The sequence below is a fragment of the Heloderma suspectum genome, chromosome 12 (genome assembly GCF_057233095.1).
Source record: "Heloderma suspectum isolate Gila_16-S chromosome 12, 16-S_ref, whole genome shotgun sequence".
Lineage (NCBI taxonomy): Eukaryota > Metazoa > Chordata > Lepidosauria > Squamata > Helodermatidae > Heloderma > Heloderma suspectum.
Window position 1 is genome coordinate 1,814,934 of NC_139469.1, and position 22,478 is coordinate 1,837,411.

The 22,478-nt window shown below is 47.2% G+C and overlaps 1 protein-coding gene across 2 annotated transcripts in view; it reads right to left on the minus strand.

Moving 5' to 3' along the window:
* The window catches only part of LOC146336426 (multidrug resistance-associated protein 1-like), an 80,331-nt gene that overhangs the window by 28,579 nt on the left and 29,274 nt on the right, over nucleotides 1–22,478 (minus strand). The window contains exons 6-14 of one of the 2 annotated variants that reach the window (XM_084818058.1): nucleotides 16,424–16,485; nucleotides 12,847–12,978; nucleotides 11,693–11,920; nucleotides 10,295–10,472; nucleotides 8,148–8,309; nucleotides 7,329–7,421; nucleotides 5,770–5,973; nucleotides 1,391–1,537; nucleotides 314–401 (exon numbers count right to left, since the gene is read on the minus strand). In XM_084818058.1, the coding sequence (XP_084674184.1) occupies nucleotides 314–401; nucleotides 1,391–1,537; nucleotides 5,770–5,973; nucleotides 7,329–7,421; nucleotides 8,148–8,309; nucleotides 10,295–10,472; nucleotides 11,693–11,920; nucleotides 12,847–12,978; nucleotides 16,424–16,485 (1,294 nt within the window). The remainder of the gene's footprint in view (nucleotides 1–313; nucleotides 402–1,390; nucleotides 1,538–5,769; nucleotides 5,974–7,328; nucleotides 7,422–8,147; nucleotides 8,310–10,294; nucleotides 10,473–11,692; nucleotides 11,921–12,846; nucleotides 12,979–16,423; nucleotides 16,486–22,478) is intronic. The other variant, XM_084818059.1, reaches the window with a different exon arrangement.

Consider the following 22,478-nt stretch of genomic DNA (forward strand, 5'->3'; position numbering starts at 1 on the left):
CCCATCTGTCTCTGTATGCAAACCAGATGTTCTCGTCACCAGCTCCTTTGAGCACTAAAGAATCAAGCTGAGCTCTCCAAGGATGCTAAATGCTATTTCTCATTAAGCTAAAACTAACTGCTTATGGCTACACAGCACCACTTGATTAGGCTATATGCTGAAATGGACAGATTCCGACCCGTGAAAGACACCACCTTGAAATCTGAGTGAGGCTGAACTGAAAAACCTTGGGAGGGGGGTGGGGGTGACAGCAGCAAGGACCTGCAAAAGGTCTTGCCCTCCCCCACCCATCCCAGGTAAATGTTGAACTTACTGTCTTTGATGGAACCCCTGACGATACTGTCTGGATCTAACTCTTCATGCGACAGGAACACTCGGAGACGCTTCAGAGACACGCTTGCCTAGACAACAAAGCCAGAAGACTGCTACAGCACAGCACACACTTTGCAGTTAATTTTTAGATGTCCAACAATTTTACCTTCACAAAGGTCTGGCCACACAGCACATAACTAACTTATGGAACTTGCTGCCACAGGAGTGGTGATGGGCACTAGCTTAGGTGGTTTAAAAAGGGAATTAGAAAGATTCATGGAGGAGAAGGCGCTCCGTGGCCAATCAATAGCCATAAGAGCAGAAGTAGAACCCTCCATGTTCAGAGACAGCACCACACTGAATACAAGTTGCTCTGGGGCAGCTGTGGGATGGGGGCCTTTGCCTTTATGGGCTTCCCGGAAGCATATGGTTGGCTACTGTAGAAGCCTTGGTTCAATCTAGCAGGACCCTTCTTATGAAGTTGGCTTGCACTGGATCAATCCATCCTGCAGTCTTGTCTGCTCTGACTGGCAGCAGCATCACCTGCTACTCAGTGGCAATTTCAAATGGAGAGACTGGAGGCCACCTGCATGCAACACATGCTTCTCCACTGAACCCATGTCCCCTTCGTACAGCAGGGAGGGGGCTCTTCGGCACGCAGGCCTGAACAGTCCCTGGTGGTTCCCTGGGGGGCCAGTGTGGTGGGGAATTCCCTGGGCAGCGCTTGGGCAAGTGATGTGCAGGGGCATCCCAGCTCCAGCCCCAATTACAGATGTGGACGGTGAGAGACTTGGCCAGGCCTGGGAGGAGCTGCTCCCTCCAGTGGCAGCCAAGTCCATTTGCATGACACCCACGGCCCTCATAGGGATGATGCACAGTGCACAAAGCCAAGGACTCACCACACTGTGCCTTCTCCCACCAGGGAGGACACGGTGCGGGCAAAGCAACCCTGGGGCTGCTCAGCTGTGTGCGAGCTTCACCCAGCCGCTGAGGCCCCGACTGGCCACACAGTCCCCAAACTCTTCTGCAGCCCTGCCCCAGGAGAGCTGCCAGGGATCCCCTAAAAAGAGGTTCTTACTTGCACCATGCTGCTGATGACCATTGGGAGAATATTCAGGGGGAACCGGAGGATATTAAACAACGCCAGAGAAACAAACGCCTTCTGGGCATCCAGGACGTTCTTCTCGGAAATCATCACATACACAGCAAATGTTGATAAAGCAACCTTGAAATAAGACAGGTCACAGACATAGTTAGGGCTGTACTTTTGCGTCTGGGAAAAAAAAGTGGTTATGACTAACCCCCTTTTATTGCAATAAAAAATAATGGGAAAAGAGGGAAGACTTAGATTTGCTGTGCTAACAAATCAGTACATAGAAGCAGATCCCTTCAGAAAAGATGGTTAGCCTCACAGAAGAGAATACCCGTGGGCCCACGTTTCCTCTGTGGCCAAGCCTCTATGGACTGAGCCCCCCTCATTAATTTTTCCTGCCTCCCCTTCCCCCTTAAAGGCAGTAGTAGGTTGGGACATGCAAACCCCATGGCAGAGACACTGTTTACTGGTACTGATATAGGGAATGGACACATTCAAACACACGCAGTACGGTGACCCTTGCCGCCCCCTGCCATGGATCTGGTGCCCTGGGGAGAGAGGGAACTGCCTCTGGCTCCCACCTCAAGAGGTCTTTTCAGCAGCAGAGCACTGAAGATAAAAGGCTGGCTGCAGCTCTGATTATTTTGCTGTTCCTGAGAACACTGATGGAGGATTTAAGAGGCTTCCTGTATATGAACACGACTGGGTCACTCATTGTCCTCAGCACTGTGCAAATATTAGTCTTGTGTAGAGGACGTGCAGAGGGATGTTCTCCGTCACCAATGGTGAGCTACGGCTGGAGCCTGGATTGATGAGAGCCACCCGGCAGAGCCGTGCAACTGTTTTTCAGTGGCAAAGCTTTCAGGGAAGCTGCCTTAGATCAGGTCAGGCAATTTGGCATCTACTCAGTGCTGTCTACTCTGACTGGCAGTGGCTCCCCAGGGTCTCCGGCAGAGACCTGGTTTGCACATAACAGTGGCAAATTCTGGGTTAATTAACCCACAATTTGCTGGGGTTGTGTGCTGCCATTTTGAATATGCAATCTCCAGTTGGCCCTATCGGAGGATGCTCCATGATGTGTGAACCTGGACACTATGGATGAACATACAATTAGTTGTTAGGTTAACTGTGGGTTGTTTAACCCACAATTAGCCCATAGTGTCCAAGTTTGCACATCACGGAGCTCCCACTCATCGGAGGTTGTTTATTTAAAATGATGGCGGCACACATCAGGGACGTGCGGTGGCAAATTAACCCATGCTTTACCATCATTATGTGCAAACGGGGTCAGAGAGAGGCCTTCTCCATACCAACTACCTGATCCTTTTAGCTGGAGATGCTGTCAGGGATTGAGTCGGGGACCTTCTGAAAGCAAAGCAGGCATTCTACCATGGAGCTACAATTCCTCGCCTTCCTTTCCTTTATGGCTGGGAACCAAACAGAGCAATGATCAACTGCACGTCTTCAACTGGGCAAAATCAGCTCATCGCTATCATCAACGTTCCTGCCTTTTAGTCACTCTGTTCTGTTCCATGTTTCTGCTACAGCTCCAGGTGGATAGAAGCAGGAAAAAGAATCAGAGGACTTGGAGAAACCCAAATCCAGCACATGGATTAAGTCAGGGCAGGCAGGCAGTAGATTGGGATCTACTGAGAGATCTCCTGGTGATTTGCAGTAGATCAGCAAGGATTTCCTACTCTCAATGGTTTTACAACAGCAAAAACAAAGGGCCTTTCTTCCTCTCCTCAAATATGCTGGTAAAATCAAGAAGGTTTGGGGGAGAACAGATTTGTGTGAAAGGACTTGTGAGCAAGCTCCAATTTTGGAATTGAAACCTAATTCCTAGGCTGAGCCTGTGCTTGAAAGCACCTTGTCCCACAATTGTAGATTCACTTCCTGAGTCACTATTTTGCACCTGGCTCCAGTTGGTGGACCTCAGGGTTTCCAGTGAAGAACAAAAGAGCTCCTGCAACCTGCCCACCCCTGGATTAAGTTACCCACATTCAGGAAATGGGGGATGTAATTTTTTGATGGAAAACAAGCAAATTGGTAAAGAAAAAAGGGAGGAGAGGTGATGGCAGCTTGTAGAAGTGTTCCCCATCCTGGTGCCCTTCAGACAAGTTGGGCTACAACTCCCATCATTCCCAGCCAACAAGTGGGAAGGCTGGTTCATAGGACCATGAAGCCAATGCCCTGGCAAGAGAAGGAGCAATGCCCAGCTACTTCTGGACCCTGAACCTTCACCAGTCACTGCCCACACTTCTAAAAGCTGGTCTCTACGAATCATGAGGACTAGAAAAATGTATAATTTTTGTTTCAAAATGAGAGATGCCTTGAACATCAAGCACTGCGCAACTGATTGGAATTTGTGCTGCCACGATGAGCTTGGCTGCTGCTGGAGACAGAGTGCTGGCCTGCCTGGCTCTTCAGGTGGCTCTGACAAGGCAATCCTACGTTCCCATTAACCCCAAGCACAGAATACAGACTATCTGGGTCCCACTCCTGCCAGACATTCGAGCCCAACTGCCCACTTGGCTGGTCCATGCCCAACTCCATGGACTGCAGAAGTCACAAAACAAAATTAGGAGTAAGGGCAGAAAGATTTACGACGCACTTTTACATTGCAAAAGGCTTTCAAGCCCTGCGAGGGAGGCCGGCATTCTGCCCATTTTACACATGGGGGAAGTGAGGCAGTCTCCCCAAGACCACATCAGGAGTGGGGCAGATCCCAATTAGTCACTATTTTAATGATGGGGGGGTTAATATAAAAGGACCCCTGGGTGAGCAAGCGCACACCCTCCTTTGGAAATCCCAAGAGGCTGAGCGCTGTGAACATTTCCTTCCCAAAGTTTCTTCTCCTGCCCTTCATCATACCTTCACTGAGAAGTAAACACAAGCAGCCGCTGAAGGGAAGGAATCCTTGAGGTTAAAGAACATCCGGCACCTTCAAATGGAGCAGCACATATTTTATCCTAATATGTAGCTGTGGTTTATTTGCCTGACAACAGAAGCAAGCAGCACCCTTTGTTTAAGCAGCGCTGTACGCCATTTCCATGTGATCACTAGAGTAAACCGTTTGAAATGATTGAGTTTGAAAAAAAAATCAAACCGGGTGGAAAAACCCTGAGAGCCAGTGTGGTGTAGTGGCGAGATTGTTGGACTGGGAGCTGGGAGATCTGTGTTCTAGTCCCCACTCGGCCATGGAAGCTCACTGGGTGACTTTGGGCCAGTCACAGACTCAGCCCAGCCTACCTCACAGGGTTGTTGTTGTGAGAATAAAATGGAGAGGAGGAGGATTATGAACGCCACCTTGGGTTCCTCAAGGAGAAGAAAAGGTGGGATATAAATGTAATAAATAAATAAATAATAAAAAAGTAAAAGAATAGTAAGCATTAGGGAATAAATCAGGGATGGGCTGCCTTTTTTTGTTGAGGGCCACAAAACCTCATGGCTAATCTGTCAGGGGCTGCATGTCGGTGGTGGGCGGGGCAGAAACCAGTGGTGGGCCACTGCCAAAAGTTGCTGGGTCCCCCCTTTTCTCCTTCTCTTACTTTCTCTCTGTTTTATCTCCTGCTGCCAGGGAAGGGGCAGATCGTTCTTGCCAGATGTCTGATCATATGCAGAGGGCTGCCTGAAATTACGCAGAGGGCCGTAGTGTCAGTATCGGCCCAGGCTCCCTGTGGAGTCCGAAGGTTCAGATTGAGAGGTGGGACGAGGAGAAGAACAGTTGGGATGGAGGGCAGGAGACGAAATTGCTCAAGACTCCACAGGAGTCAGGGAAGGAGAATCTTCCCAAGGGCAGAACAATCCGGAGGGTCAGGGGAAGACGCTGCCCCCCCGCCCCGAAATCAGCTTCCCATGGAAGAGGAGGGGGGCACAACTCCGCAGGCGCAAGAGTCTGCCATCGATCCAAGAGGATGGAATGTATGAAAGGAGTGGGACACTCTGCCAGGTTGGCCACCCACCGGAGACAAGGGAGGGAGGACCTGCCCTGGCAGAGAGGCTTAGGAAGCCACTCGGGTTCTGTGCAGTAGCGGATTGTTAGTTCAGTGGCAACTCTCTTGCCCTACTGAAGCCTTCCCTAATAGAAAGCTCGGGAGTAGCTAATTAGGCCAAGTCTGCATGGCTCGAACAGGGTCCCTGCCTGTTGATTGCACAGTGGGAGGGCTCGCGGTTCTGAAACGCAGGCTGCCCACCTGGAAGAATAAACCTTCACGCAGGATGCTCCAGAGTGGGCCAGGTATGTGACACTGAGTTAAATTCTATGGGTAATCATTTATGAAAGCAGGGGATGACCAGCAGAGAGAGTCCAGGATACCCCCTGCCAGGATTGCAGAGGTTTTTAAAAGCCTCGCTATACTCACCAAGAATGGGGCGCACACCCACGTGAATGTTCCCACCGCAGCGAGGTAAGCAGATTTTTTGAGCACCTTCAGCTCTTGCTGTCTGATCCCCAGAACCTTTTCTTTGAAGGCTAATTCCCAGGCATAAAGCTTTAGCACTTTGATCCCATTGAGAATTTCATTCATCAGCTTAATCCTGTTGTCTTTACTATTCATGTGAGCAACCTGAAATGACCCAATTGCCACAAAAGCAAGTCAGGGCAACTCTTGAAGTCAGGCTGCAGCATAAACTTGCTACTGAAATTAAAAATCTTGTAGCTGTGGGCTATAAAATGGGAGAGTTCAGCCCTGTGTCACAAAGCAGAAACTGTGTTTACAACATAACAACTGTCTCTACAGTTGTATCTTATTAGATGTACCTTCCTCTAGTTTTATTGTAATTCTGATTGTTTTAATTTGTTCCTGTTTTTGTCATGTAAGCTGCCCAGAGAACGTCTGTTATAGGGAGGTCTATAAATAGTATAATTATTTTTAAAAACATATACTGGAAAATGAACAAACATAGAAGAAATAAAGAGATAGTTGCGGATTAAAACATTAGACTAGCTTGAATCCTCCTTCCCAAGCCAGGAAGATTAACAACAAATAAAAGATGATGTTTCAGTATCATGTTATTCTATCACAATAGCTAATTATATGGTTTACTCTGCCTTGCCAAATTGGTCCAGAGAAGACACTGCCCTCCAGAAGCTCTTACTAGCCTGTCCACACACTGTTTATGTTTAGTTGTTTGGGGCCTAAACAGAAGCACAAAGACCTGGTTCGCACATAAGATCAGTTACTGGGTTGTTAAATCCATGAACTGGCAGGGCGGCACCGGAGTGAGTGAGCGCACTGCCTCCTGCATACATGCTGCTTCTGTTTTGCATTTGCTTCCATAAACAACCCAGGCACATCTTTGAAACGTACACATTCCTCTCACATTGATTAAAGTGTAGTTGTGCGCAGTTCTCAAAGGCACGCATTTTTTCATGGGCATTTTTTGAACGTATGCAGGTTGTCAAATGCTTTTTTGGGGACTGTGAATCACATTGCAAACTTGGAAACGTACAGACTTCAACCACAGATCAAGTCCAAGTCCGTGTTCAGTCCGGAAGGTGCAAAGTGGGAAAATCCCAATGAAAAACAAACTGAAATGAATTTCTCATACATCCCTAGCAGGAAGGAGTCAACGCGCTCGCTCACTGCCATGCAGCCCTGACCAACTATGAGTTGTTTAACAAATTGTTAGCTGTTATGTGCAAACCAGGTCAAACAAACAAAAGGAGGCCCAGCTTTTACAACATTGCCTGGAGGAAACTCTTACCCACCACAGCTGTGACAATTATAAGTCCAGGTTCATCATAAACTTTCTGTAAGTCATCTTCACACATCTGACCACACCACAGTGTGTGAGATGTCAGCCACCGACAGCAAGACGAGTAATTCATAACGCTATCCTACTCGGTGTGAGAGACATTCAAGCACACATGCTGTACATGCAGAACCAGTCATCCTTAAGCAGGGACAAACTCTCCTACCTGATAGGTTTTTGTTTTCGTTGCTATCACAGCATTCGCTGGAACCAGGAGCAACATGACAGCCACACCTGCCAAGACGGAAGGACCCAAATTCTAGGGAGGACAAGTTCAGGGTACAGCGTCAGAAGAAGCACCGCTGGTTATTCACACACCCACCACCCAGGCAGTCGCCCTGGTGTGCAGCAGAGGCCCCCTGAACTGTGGGAGCCCCTGCCAGATGCAGCAGCCCTTTCCTGCCCTCATGCCAGAGCAAAATGGGGAAGGCTCATGGCAGTGGAAGAGCACATCTGCTGGATGCGCAAGATCCCTGACAAACTCCGGCACGTTCAGTCAAAAGCATCACACTGCAGGAGGCGGGAAAGGCCTTTCACTGCCTGAGACCCTGGCAAGCCACTGCCAGTCAGAGGAGACCACTTTGGGCTAGACAGACCGATGGTTAGATTCGGTCCAAGGCATCTTCATATGTTCAAGATCCAGTCCTTAGCAGAGGGCAGTGGAGGATGGTGGCTCCATTACCTGTGGGGTTGTGAATCAGCTCCGGGTTTCAGTCAGAACCAATAAAAACTCTAAAGGAGCGCACCTTGGATAGCTCCTTTAGAGTTCTGACTGAAGCCCAGAGCGGATTCACCAGCCTCCACTGGCCGAGGGTTACAGCACAGGAGAAATCTGCCCTTGTTTCATCTCCCCACTCCCACACCCTAGATTTTGGTGCCCAAATCCCTGAATTGCAGAAGTCTCCACGAACTGGCGAGGGAAATCAGCACCACTATTTAGCTCCAGTAAGTAAATAGTTAAAAATGGTACACATGCTACTTTTACCTGCCACAGCAAATACAAGGCCAGTATAACTTGAAGAGGTGCAGACCAGACCATGTTGATGTAGGTAGCCAAGTCCATGAACCTCTGGGCATCCACTGACATCAGATTGACGATTTCCCCAACAGTAGAGGTCTTCCTTGCTGAGTTAGTGATGACTAAGGCCTTGAAAGCAGGAGACAAATACAAGGAAGAGTCCAGTGGCACCTTCAAGACTAAAGCTAAGCGATTTCCCAGGGCGTAAACCTGCTTCATTAGGTGCATGAAGCTGGCAGTGATGACAATGAACAAACACACATGGAACCTAAAGTTAAGCCAAGCCTGGGCTTAGGGAGCTGCTTCACATGCAATGCTTTGTCAACAGCATTACATGGAAGAGCCTCAGCTCATGTCAGGCTCACGTCCCCCCTCCGCCACGGCAGCAAGGAAGCGTCTGGGTACTTTGATTAACTTACCTTGCCATGTCATTCGAACCTGACAAACTGTGGTTAATCTTAACTACGTTTTGCTGAAACAAGCCAAGATCAACCGCAGTTAGGGCTTAGACATAATGCCAAACTGCAGTTAATTTAAACTGGAAATGGAAGTATCCAATCTGCGCCTTGTGGTGATGCAGGAAGAGGAGAGGCAGCGGGGAGCACGCAAGCCCAGAGCTCGTTGTGGCTCCTCCTCATAATGCTCATCCATGATTCAATGTTATGTGTGAACTGAGCCAGTGAGGGACGTGAACACAGATGCTTCCAAATGAAATGCTACTGGGGTCTCCAACAAGGTGCCCGGGGGCCCAATGCGCCCACAGACCCCTCTCTTGGCACCTACTAGACTCTCTGCCCCTCCTGATTCTTAATTTATTTTTAAAGATTTTTTTAAAATATCATGTTTTAATTGGGAGGCTGGATTGCTGTAAAGCAAAGGGCCGCCCTCCAGCACTATCTTTATTTGGGTTCAAAAGCGTAATTTTGTGTTTGGGAGCTCAGACCCCACCTCTGCCTTGTACTTAGGTGTTTGGGCAAGTTATTTTTTCTTTTAGTCTCATCTGTTTGCCTTCTGAAAAACTAGTGTTTTTGACCAGCCATTGCCACTATGGCAGCCATTCTATGAACAGGCTAGCCCCCTCCATGGCAGCCATTTTGTGAAAGCGCCCTTGACACTCTTAAAATTCCAAATATGCCCACTGACCCAGAAAGGTTGGGGACCCTTGAAATGCTGTCATGTCTAGAATGTGAAATAACTGCCAGCTCTGCTCCAAAGGATCTGGTTAAGGCATAGACGTTTTTCAGAAAGAAGACAGACGTTTAGGGCGCAATCTTAGGCATGTTTAGACAGAAAAAAGTCCTACAGCTCCCAGCATTCCCCAGCCAGTCTAGGGAGTTGTAGGCCTTTTTTCTGTCTAAACATGCATAGGATTGCGTGGTAACCCAGTCTACCTGCTAGCTGGTGTAAAGTCCAGCTTTTTGGGAGGGACCACAGCCCAGAGGTGGAGCACATACTTTGCATGCAGAAGGCCCCAATCCCTGGCATCTCCAGTTAAAAAAGGTCAGGAAGCAGGTGACAGGGAAGGCATCCCCTGCCAGAGACCCAAGAGAGCTGCTGCGAATCAAAGCAGACAACGCCGGGCAAAACAGCCATAGCCTGAGCTGGTACAAGGCACCTTCCTAATTTTTCGGCTACAAGATCAAGCTTCCTATGTTTTCTGATAGAGGCAGGCAGCATTTTAAAGTCAGTCTAGATCCCTCTCAACACAAACATCAGCTTTACTAATGACACGGGGAGAAAGGGAGGAAAATGCACCTTTGCCATTCAAAACCCTTCCAAGTCAGTCATTACAGTGCATTTACTGTATCGTAACCCCGAGTATGCCGTTCATACGCCGTCGCTAAAGTACACTTCCAGGGTGGAAGCCACCTGTCCGCAGCTGTAGCCTGCGGCACTATCTCAGCATACGGATAAGAACAGCTGCAGATCCCTGTCTGTTTACAGAGTAGAGGACAAACGCAGCAACACTGCTCTCAGTGAAATCGAACCAACCCTGGGTTTGGGATTAAAGCTTATCACAAGAGCGTCTTGGTTTTTTATTTATTTTACTGCACACCATTGCCTGTGGTGCCAGCTATGCCGGCAGAGTTATGGTACAGATTTCAGATTGCTACCTTCCGATAGACTGCACCGATCACAGCTGTTTTTAGCCTCATTCCCGTCACGAAACAAATATGGAAGTATTGGTGAAGAACCAGAGTCTGCAGACCGGCCGAGACAAAGAGCAGCACCGTGTACAGGTAGCCTTGCCAATTTGGGGCATTTTTGTCGTTGACAAAGTTAATGAGCAACCTGGAAAAAAACAGGTCAGGCGATGTTAGAGACAGCTGCAGAAGAAAGGAAGGCAGCAAACAAAAGTCACTGGACTTGGCTCAAATCCCTGCTCAGCCATTTACTAAGGGGTCAACTTTGGGAAACTCGCATTCAGCTTCCAATTCCAAAGAGGCCCAAAGTGACCCAGCTAAGAGGTAAACAGGACTGTAGAACACTGTGCCCTTAAAAAATGACAATGAAAAAAACCCAGATCTTCTAGCCTGTTGTTAAACACACATTTTCAAAGTAGCTTACAAAAGGCACAACAATATATGAAGATGTGCAATTAATAAACATAAAGTACCATAAAATCCTGTTGAACAGCAGGTAAAAATGAACTTGAACGTCTGGATGCTTCCTGCCCGCCCCCCCCCCCCCCCAAGCTGCCAATCATCTAACCTCCAAAGGCACAAGTGCCCAGAGAAAGGCCTTGGAGGAAAATCTGAACGCTTAAGCAGGTTCTGGCAGGACCAGTGGTTCCTCATAAATGGCAAGCAAACAGCTATTTCAAGGCACTTGCTTTAAACCAGCCTTCCCCAACCTGGTTCCCGCCAGATGTTTTGGACTACAATGCCCATCACCCCTGGCCATTGGCTGTGCTGGGTGGAGTTGTAGTCCAAAACATCTGGAAGGTGCCAGGTTAGGGAAGGCTATTTCAGAGCATGACTTTACTCATGCAATTACCTAGCCAAGGAAATGCAAGGTGGGAAGGAAGCCACATCCAAGCGTGCATTAGACAATTAGATTGTCTGAATCCACCTCAACCGTTCGGTCTTAGAAGTGCCTGAAAAGAATGTTCCCCCTGCACCGCTGCAAGTTCATCGACACTCTGTTCCAGCTCAGCATGCAGGGGGGCCTGCCTGAACTGCCTGTCAGGGTGCTTTGCTTTTGTGGCTGCAATGTTGGGGGGAGGGAGGGCAGGAGGCCCCAGAACCAGGCATTTCTAGGGCCAGTGAATGGTCTGGGAATGCCCACTGCTGGACCTGATCTGTATGTGAGTGGACCGTCACTGAGACACCCGAGGCAGCCACTCCCAGCTTTCTAAGAGAAAGAGCAGAACGCAAAGGTAAACCACCAACCACCATCACTACCATCAGTGCTGAGAGCTTTCCATTGAGCTCAGAAGAGCTGGGAAAGGTGCCAGCAATGATCCCATCTGTCACGTATTTCACAATGATGGAAGAGAGCGCTACGCTTACTTTAAGATTTCAGGTCCTGCAAACATCATCAGATCATGAAAGGCCTTAAACAGGAAGCTCATGAGGAAGTACGGCCCAAAGGTTTTGTATAACACCTTAAAGAGGGATGGCTCCTTGTCACTTTGGGAAGGTTTGATAATCAGAGCTTCAGCCTCTTCTGTCACATCCCCATTTGAGCTGCTCAGTTTTGTTGGTTTGTTGGGAGAGTACATCATTGGCACCGGCAGCCTATCAAGACAGAAGCATTCAGAGACCCAACCTTAATGGTTGCTCAGAGTGTTCATTTTCACTCAACATATCTTTATGCCCCTTTCACATTTCTTTACACATATAATTACATTTGGTATAAGACACAGATGGCGAACCTCCATCCCAATCCAGGCCATAGAGTTTCCCTGTCCAACTCGCAGAGGCGGGCTCCTACACAGGTGCCTCCCCCTCCCCATGCCCTGCCCCCAGAGGCTAGCGGGGACTTGGGGAGGCTACCAAAGAGAGGAATCCTCTCCAGCCACTGACTGGAGATAACAGCAAGGGTTTCCTTTTGCTCTGTGTGCCATTCCCTCTCCTAACTGTGAGGCAGAGTGGCATTCTAAGTGTTCCCCTGGCTGAGCCGCTTGGAAGACAATCTATGACCAGCTCTTAGCCATGCTAAGACCTGGTTCATGTGTAATGACAACTCATCCGTTTAAAAACTGATGGGTTGTCATGCACAAGTGGAGATTGTTGTGGGTTAACCACTGGGTTGTTTAGCCCCTAAACAACCCAGCAGTCTGGGTTTGCACGACCTACAAAGCAGCCAATCATGGGTTGTGAGATGAAAGGGGAAGAGGCAGGCACTCGTGTGCAACAACCCATCGGTTTTTAAATCGATGGGTTGTCACTGTGTGTGAACAGGACCATAATGTCACAATTTGACCACAATGGTATCCACACAAATATAGACCCAGGACACCCACACTCACCATAGATGATCACTTTACCAATTGGATTTGTTGTCATCAGAGATAATAGTGACACTGAGGGGGTAACGCCATAAATAAGAGAAAGAAATCTGCTTGTATGTATTCGTCGCTGGACATACAATCAAAACAAAAAGGAGTCCTCCTTCAGCTACTGTAAACTAGTGAGGACAGAGTATGTTAACAAGAGCTCACCTCTTTGCCTTCGCATACTCCTTTGCCCAATTCCGGGCCAGACCTGGCACCACTTCTTCTGACGTATCCTCCTTGTTTAATGACCACAAATCTTTTGCTTCCAATGGCTTCCGATACCCCTGAACCATCAACCTGCATTAGGAACAGATGACCTTCAGTTGGCGTGATAAGGCAGTCCAGCATCATAGATATACATAAGGCTGCTGCCAAGACCCCGCCTGGAACTATTTACACATCAGCAAAATGCACCAGTTATTTATACAGTGCATAACAATTCAAAACAATTATGCCCATTAACCAAAGACTACATTATCAGTTGCAATTATTCCCCTAATGATTTGGTCAGCAATTAGCACCCCTATTTAATAGTATTATGCAGCACACCTCTTGACAGTGAAACGGCCTTAGAACCACAAGAGCTGAAAACGACTGACCCCCTGCCGATGCAGGAAATTCACTCCTGCAGCATCACTGATAGAGTTTTTTAAGAGTCTGGATGGCCACCTAACGAAGAAGAGTCCTCTGCCTTTCAAGGCAGTCTGTTTCACAGTCAAACAGGATTCTTCCTAATGTTTAGTCATGTATTTGTTTGTTCTTTGTAACTGATCCCGTTGGTCCTACCCTCTGGAGCAACAGAAAACAAATTTGCTCCATCAGCTATGGACAGCCCTTCAAATATTTGACGACAGCTGTCCCTTTACCATGTCTTCTGAAACTAAGCATGCCCAACAGCTTCAACCTTTCCTCTTAGGACTTGGTCTCCAGTGTAGCAGCCATATTGGGGGTCAGACTAAGTAGCCTCATGCAGTCTCATGCTTCATGTTCTTGCTGAGCTCTTTCTCCCTTGAATATATTGTTGTAAGCTGACGAGACACAGGAATTCCTTATCTTGTCAAAGGTCATACAATTGTATATCTTGTTCTCTGCTGTTCTCTCCTTATCATGGCTACCCTATAACCCAGTTCTTGTATTATAAACAATGGTGCTAGGAGAAGAAACGTTGAGGACTGCAACCCCACGCGGGAGGGGGAGGAGGAGCCGTTTCATGTGTGTCACAATGTCTATAAAAACAATGCGCTGATGTATTTCGGGGCTTCTGGCTCTTTGGAAATGATTCCAGCCTTAAGCCCGCGCGTTAAATAAAGAATCTCTTTTTCCTTCACTCCGTGGTCTCTCTGACTCTGGGTTCTGCAACACCAGGACCCTCATCATCTTTGCCACGCTCCTCAGAACACATTACAGAGCCTTTCCTATATTAGCCTCCCCTTCCTCCCAGGTCATCTGAAAAGGGTCTGCTCAGTATCCCTTCTACCCAGGAAGCAAGATCTATTGGCCTCAAAGCAGAGCCTTTTTGGTGGTGGTTCCTGTTCTATGAAAACAGCCTTCTTTGCAGTCTGCCTTCAACTCCATGTTTAAAATGTTATTTACTTCCCAAGGGTTTACACTTATTTTATTTAGCTACTGCTGTTTTACAGTACTGTATTTATATCAGACTCTTTTCCATTTATGCTGCCTTGTTTTTAGTATGTACCTTTATAATATAATGGTTGTTTTTATCTTGCAGGTTGCCTTGGGCCATGTCCACTGGCAAAGGCAGCTTACAAAAATATATATAAGTAAATACAGAACATTAACAGGGCAAAACAGTGGAACTGATAAGCATATTTATTTAGCCACAAAGTACAGTCAGGGCCAGAAATATTGGAACAAGGATAACTGTTTTGGCAGTTGGCCTCTGTACGCCATCACATAGAAGTTGAAAGGAAACACACCCAGATGGGAGTGAAGTCAGGACTTTCAGCTGTAATTCAAGGGGTTGGACAAAAGTGGGACACTAACCATTCAGGAAGTATAGCAAGTGGCATACACACACACACACACCCCATCGTTGGTGGCTCATAAGTAATGGAACAAACCAACATCATTTCAAACTGAAGGATCACCTTTAATACCTGGATGAAAATCCTTTGCAGTCAATGACTGCCTGAAGTCTGGAACCCATGGACATGACCAAATGCTAAGTTTCCTCCCTCGAGATGCTTTGCCAGGCCTTTCATGCAGCTGCCTTCAGCTGCTGCTTGTTTGTGGGTTTTTCTGCCCTCAGTCTTGTCTTCAGTAAGTCAGAAGCATGCTGTATTGGGTCGAGATCAGGGGACTGACTTGGCCATTGAAGAACATCCCACTTCTTTGCCTTCAGAAACTCTTGGGTAGCTTTTGCTGTATGTTTTGGGTCATTATCCATCTGCAATATGAAGCGGCGTCCTATCAGTTGGCAGCATTCGGCTGAATCTGAGCAGAAACTACAGCCCTATACACTTCAGAATTCATCCTGCTGCTTTTATCTGCAGTCAGGTCATCAATAAACACCAGTGACCCAGTTCCATTGGCAGCCATACATGCCCATGCCATAACACTGCCTCCACCATGTTTGACAGATGATGTGGTATGCTTTGGATCATGAGCTGTGCCTTTCCTTCTCCATACTTTTCTCTTCCCATCATTCTGGTACAAGTTAAGCTTGGTTTCATCAGTCCAAAGAATCATATTCCAGAACTGGGCAGGTTTTTTTAGGTGTTTGCTGGCAAAGGCTAATCTGGCCTGTCTGATCTAATCTAGCCTTCACCATGAGCAGAATTCTGTGGTCATTCACTTTAGTTGTCTTCCGTGGTCTTCCAGGCCTTTTGCTGTTGCTGAGCTTGCCAGTTAATTCCTTCTTTTTCAGGATGTTCCAAACTGTTGTATTGGCCACTCCCACTGTTTTTGCTATCTCTCTGATGAGTTTATTTTGTTTCCCCCGCCTAATGATGGCTTCCTTCACTCGCATGGACACCTCTGTGGACCTCATGTTGGGAGTCCCAGTGAACAGCTACCAAATGCACATGTAACACTCAGAACCACCTCCAGGCTTTTTATCTGCTTGGTTGGTCATGGGGTACCCAGGAAACAGGCCACACCTGGCCATGCAGCTGCTTGTCAGCCATTCGTTCCATTACTTATGGGCCACCAACAATGGGTGAGTTTGTATGCCACTGGCTGTCCTTCCTGAATGGTTAGTGCCCCACTTTTGTCCAACCCCTTGAATTACAGCTGAAAGTCCTGACTGCGCTCCCATCTGGGTGTGTTTCCTTTCAACTTCAATGTGGTGGTGTACAGAGGCCAACTGCCAAAACAGTTATCCTTGTTCCAATATTTCTGGCCCTGACTGTACATTGCATAGCTCATAAACTGATTTTTTTTTTAAAACAGACACATGCCTTAGATAATCATGATTCTTTTTAGAAAGAAAAAGAAAAATCAGCCAGCCTGTGGTCTTTGAGAATTTCAACGATTCTCTCATCCCTTTCAATTATGCCACTAAACATATGCTCATTTGTATATTTTGCTTGGAATTCTTGGATCTATGTAACATTCTGTTGGTTTTAACTTCTTCTAAACGGAGACCGATCCCACATATACTGGTTTCATCCACATATGTATATTTGCCAAAGACAACAGAACCTTGAGTGAACCATGCAAAAAGCAGGCCTGAGAGAAGTTGTTTGCTGGAGCTCTACTCTAAAGTGATTTGTTCTCTTACCCAGTGATCCACCAGAATGTGATCTTGGACAGAAAAGAAGCATTGGACTCCGGGCAGGGGTTCTGAGGGACAGAAAGATTCAGCCAGTTACAAATGAAATATCATATCCTGATACAAACCTGCCCAGATACTTCAATCAACTTCTTCTGAAGCCCTCCGCTGAGTGCCTCCTCTGAGGGAGACTCAGAGGATGACAACAAGGGAGAGGGCCTTCTTGCTGATAGCCCCCAATTGTGGAATGCTCTCCCCACTGAGGCCCACACGGCACCAACATTTTCATCTTTTCAGTGCCAGGTTAAGACTTTCCTCTCCTCCCAGGCATTTGATGGCATATGATGGGGCTTTTAATTTCAGTTGTTTTTATCAGGTACCGGTATCTTATTGTAATGGGGTTTTAGCTGTTTTAAATTGTTTTTAAAGTTTGTTGTTAAAGATCTTATATTATGTTTTCATTATGCTGTTTTTTGGGTTGTAGTTTTTGTGAACCACCCAGAGAGCTTTGGCTATTGGGTAGAATAGAAATGCAATCATTGAAATGAAAGCTCAACAGAAAAGGGCTGTTGTCCCACTGAAGCCTGCCATACCCAGCAATTTTCAGCTTCTAATTTCCTTTCTGCATTTTAATGTGCATGTTCTCTCTCTCTCTCTCTCTCTCTCTCTCTCTGTCTCAGGACTCCCAATTTTGCATCTTGAATTCATTTCAACAAACCAAACATGTGCTTATACAAAGGTGATGCATCTCACAGAATTCCAGTACGCGTCTGTACTTTGTTTCCGTATAGTACTTCATGGGAAATATTTTCAATGTAGCTCTCAGAAATACAACACAGCAATAGGGAGGCAGCAGATGAGGGGAAAGATGAAGCTGTGTGATGCCAGAATCGGAGTCCTAGGCATCTGCTAACTCTCCGCTAAAAAGCATGTTCTGCAGCTAGGCCTTAAAAGTAAGAATGAAAATGTGTTTTCAATGAAATATTTAGGAACACAGGTTGCTGCCTTAGACCAAGTCAGGTTATTGGTCCACCTAGCTCAGCACTGACTACACTGACCACCAGCAGTGGCTCTCCAGGGTTTTGGACAGGGGTCTTTCCCAGGCCTACCTGGAGACCCCAGAGTTGAACCTGGGACTTTCTACATGCAAAGCAGGGGCTCTGCCACTGAGCCTTCCCCAAAGTTCCCCTGCTTTGCATTGACAAAAGTTGCCAAATAGTCAGGTCAACTGGAGCCAGTGCTGCTGGGCTCCAAAATAACCCTTGCACGCACACACGCGGGCGCGCAGGCGTGCGCACACACACACGCGAACACCAGCAGTTCCATCACTGTTAGAAATTATCAGTGGGGGAAGATGAGAATTTTGACAGGGCGACTTCTTGGGCCACACGAAGTCGCCACTCTCATTCCAAGCAACTCCCAACACTGTCAGACAGCGACTGACTGATGGTCAGTTTGTTTTCCCTTTCTCAGACTTTAAAACCCACACCCAAGCCAGAAACCATTCACTGCCTGCACCCCTCCCAGCAGATAAAATGCCAGGCCAACTACAACACAGCAGCAGGGGTTACAAAAAGGGCAGACAATGGGGGTGGCGGGACAGAACTCAGTCCCTCGTTTCCACGCCAGCTCAGCTCCAAACAGCAGACCTGAGACGCAGTGGCCAACATCAACAAAGAGCCAACTGCCAAGGAGAAGAGCGTGCCCGTCTGTGTACCAACCCTGGTCGCACTTGCTTCCTGGAGTGGTGGGTGGAATGCCCACCGCACAGGCAGTGTTTGTTCACTCCAGATAAGGGCTGGGATGTTATTCTGTTTGTTACTGCAAATCCGTTTATTCATGTGCTTAAGAGGGAGGAAAGGAGTTTCCCCTACAGGGCTGCTCAGATGCCACACGCGCTGAAATCCAGGGATGGAGAACAAAAGCACCATCCCACCCTTCCTGACCGGCCAAGGCCGACCAAGGGGACATCAGCCGTTCTGCTCTGCCCAACATCATCAACAGGAGTGTGCAACATGTGGAATCGGGAGGCCTGCACAAGACCTGCGAGTGAGGGCAGGAAAGGGTCAGTAGAAAAGGGAAGCGACTCCTGCCTGGCTGAGTTAGTCCCGATGACTACAAGAACAAAATTGCAGATGACACAAAATTGGGCGGGATAGCTAATACCCTGGAAGACACAAACAAAATTCAAAGTGATCTGGATAGACTGGAGCGCTGGGCAGAAAACAACAGAATGACATTTAAGAGGGATGAATGCCAAGTTCTGCACCTAGGAAAAAGAAACCAAATGCACAGTTACAAGATGGGGGATACGTGGCTCAACAACACTACAAGCGAGAAGGATCTTGGAATTGTTGTCAATCACAAGCTGAAGATGAGCCAACAATGTGATGTGGCTGCAAAAAAGGCAAATGCTCTTTTGGGCTGCATTCATAGAAGCATAGCTTCCAAATCCCGGGAAGTACTAGTTCCCCTCTACTCAGCACTACTTAGGCCTCATCTGGAGTACTATGTCCAGTTCTGGGCACCACACTTTAAGAAAGATGCAGACAAACTGGAGAGGGTTCAGAGGAGGGCAACAAAGATGATCAGAGGACTGGAAACAAAGCCCTATGAGGAGAGACTGAAAGAACTGGGCATGTTTAGCCTTGAGAAGACTGAGGGGAGATATGATAGCACTCTTCAAGTACTTGAAAGGTTGCCACAGAGAGGAGGCCAGCATCTCTTCTCCATCATCCCAGAGTGCAGGACACGGAATAATGGGCTCAAGTTGCAGGAAGCCAGATTCCGGCTGAACATCAGGAAAAACTTCCTGGCTCTTGGAGCAATACGACAATGGAACCAATGACCTCGGGAGGTGGTGGGCTCTCCCACACTGGAGGCCTTCAAGACGAGGCTGGACAGCCATCTGTCAGGGATGCTCTGACTTGGATTCCTGCACTGAGCAGGGGGTTGGACTCGATGGCCTTGCAGGCCCCTCCCAACCCTACTATTCTGTGATTCTGTGAGAACTGCGGCTGCAGCTGAGGAAATGGGTACGTGAGTGCTAGAAGGTGAGGGAGAAGCATGCAGGTGAAGAGGGTCTGTAAGGGACTGTCCTACACACACTCAGGACCACTAGGCTGCAACCTTTACTGATTACATGGAGCAGATCCATCAGTTGCAAACATTTTAAAAAACCAGACTAATTATCTGTGCCTGATTAATCAAGCAAACCTTGAATTTTTTTAAATGTAAGAACTTATACAAATAGCTGGAATGCACTCTCGTTTGTTTATTTCTGCACTTCTCTTCTGCCCAATAGCCCAAGTTTTCTCTTAGGAGAGGTATTCCCACTTTACTCTCACAAAAAGGGGGAACGGCTCTTCTAAGGTGGCACCTGCTGCAACACAGATATGCACCCCTGTAACACAAAGGAACTAGGCCTTTCCCCCCGGCCTTCAAAACTATTGTTTTAGTCATATTCAAATGTACGGAAATTGAATAGATTAAACCCAGTCTGATTAATCAACTAAGATTTCTTTAACTGGGTGACATCCCCAGTTACTACCATTCCAGCATGGCTCGTCATCAAAGAACTGACCCGTGTATGCCAGGCTGAAGAGACATCAGAGTCTGATGTCTCTTTGGTCAGCTGGTGGAGATGAACTGCCTTCCCCCGCAAGCACGAATCCTGCTTGCTTGGCCTGCTGTTATCACCAAAAACACCTGCAGGAATTCATACTGGTCCTGGAAAGGAAGAGCGCTTTCTGCCACACAGAGGGAGTGGAAACTCACTCCTTCTCTTCAGCAAGGTAGCCTGCATCTCCAGGCACAGAGAGGCAGCTCCTGTACTTGTTTTCTGCTAAGCAGCTCAGAGCGTTCCTGACCTCTGAGACATCCACTGAACTTGGACGACCTCATTCATCACTGGCCTCTCAGGGCAGGTGGTGTGCCCACACATTTCATTATGGCAGGCTTCTCACGGCCATAAGCAATGCATCAGCACAAGTGTGCTCATCATGGTCTCCACCCTCTGATTAAGCAAAACAGCAGCGCTAAAAAACACCAGGCAGCCTCGCATGCAGTGAAAGTGAACTCCTCTGAGCCTGTTTCAGCCAGTCACACATTTTATGTTTGGACTTAAATAAAAACAACAACCCCCACAAGCCACCAAATCTTGCCTCGATTACATTTCTGAAATAACACCATGAGTCCTATGTAAGGATTCCAGTGTTTTCTTGTCATGCTTTAGTTCCTCCTTTGGCATAGCTAAAACTAGCACCACATCACAAACCTGGTGCATCCTTTTATCGGTTCAGCCACCTCTCAGTTAAAGAAAATATGAATTGTGCAAGCCATCAAGCATTTCCAGCACATTCCTTCATTTGCTCAACTTTTCCATTAAAACACACCCTAAAAATGCTTCCTGTAGTAACATGAAACAGATCTGCAAGGAAATCCCTCCGAAATACCCAAACACAACAGCAACTAGCAATGCAAGTAATGTGGTTTAAAAGCAGAAATTCCCAAAACTGGACCTCGCGATCAAACAGATAGCCTGGTGTGCAAAAGGAAGGGGAGGTCAGGCTTTCCAACTGTCGAAGCTACCAGCATGCTGGTAACAGTCTACTTGCAAAGGAGCTGAAGAGCAAAACCTTATCTGACTGGACAATTCAAGAAGAAAGAGAAAAGTCAGAGATAAAACATTTATGTTGGCAGAAGGTATTGGCAGCGATCACAATGAAGGGCTTTGATTGCTCTTTCCTACCATTAACATCCCTTTTAGAAAGGCACATCTGCCTTCGTCTCCCTAATCCCATGTGGGGAAGTTTGTTTTTATTTGCGTTATTTGCAAATTATCATTTTATTGATTGATTGTCTGTTTCTTCTGTTATATTAATTATGAATTTCTGTGTGTGTGGGGGGTATAAGTTGCCTCAAAACTGCGTTTTTATGGTGGGAAGTGACACATAAACTTCATAAGCAAACAAGAACAGCAGCAACTAAAGTCAAAGAACTAGGTCCATAATACAGCCAGGATTTGAACTCAGGCCTCCCAAATGGACAGCTAATTCCTGTTCTAAGCTTGAATTCATATTCAGTTTCTTATTAAAACAACGTGTTGTTTTCCATTTACCACTTAAGAGTGTCATTTGCTAGTGCTTCCATTTAGAGAGTGTCCTACAGTGGGTGTTGTCAACCAGGAGTGTAACTGGGACAAGTCTACCATAGGAATTTGTACCTATGATGATTATTGGGGCTGTTCAGACACCACGCTAAACCAAGGCTTGGCATTACAACAGTGAGCCCAAAGGAGCCTTAGAATAAGCCATGATATTAAGCCAACTTCACACCTTGGCTTGTTCTGAAGCAGTTAACCCTAATTTTCCAGTTCAGACAAAACAGGAAACTATAGTTAGTGGAAGACTTCCTGATTCATTCACTTGCACAAAGGGAGGAGCAAGGAGGCTGCGTGTGCAACCAAAGTCCCATTCATCTCGGCTCATTAAGCGAAGATCCAATTGTCCAAATTCACACAGAGGCAACATTCGTACACAACAATAAGCCAGGATTCTGGAGAATTCTGGCTTATTGGTTACAAGCAGTGTGTTTGGGCATGCTGCCTGGTTGCTTCCACCTGCAAGTGGGAGCAGCTAAACAAAACCTTCCGTCTGTGGTCTGCTGATCATGAACCAAAGATTCTGGCTTGTCTCGCTCCGAACAAGCCAGCATCATAAGCCATGGTTTGTTTTTGGCTTATGACTCTGGCTTATTTGAGGAATGACAAGCTGGAATCCCCAGTTCAGTTGTCACTACAAACCTATGGTTTGTTTAGCTGCCCCCATTGCAGGAGGAGCCAAGTGGGACTGACTGGTCAACATGCTGGTTAGTCAGGGCTCTGGAGAATCCTGGCTTCTTGTGATGCCCAAACATGGTCACTATGTACCAGGGAAGGAAGGACAGTGTGAACCCAAAGCTTGCTTTTATATGTTCAAGTGCACCCACTATATATTTCCTTTTACGGTTTTATGCCACTGTTCAGTCCCAGCTAGTCAGGTCCCCACCCCGCCCCCCACAGATG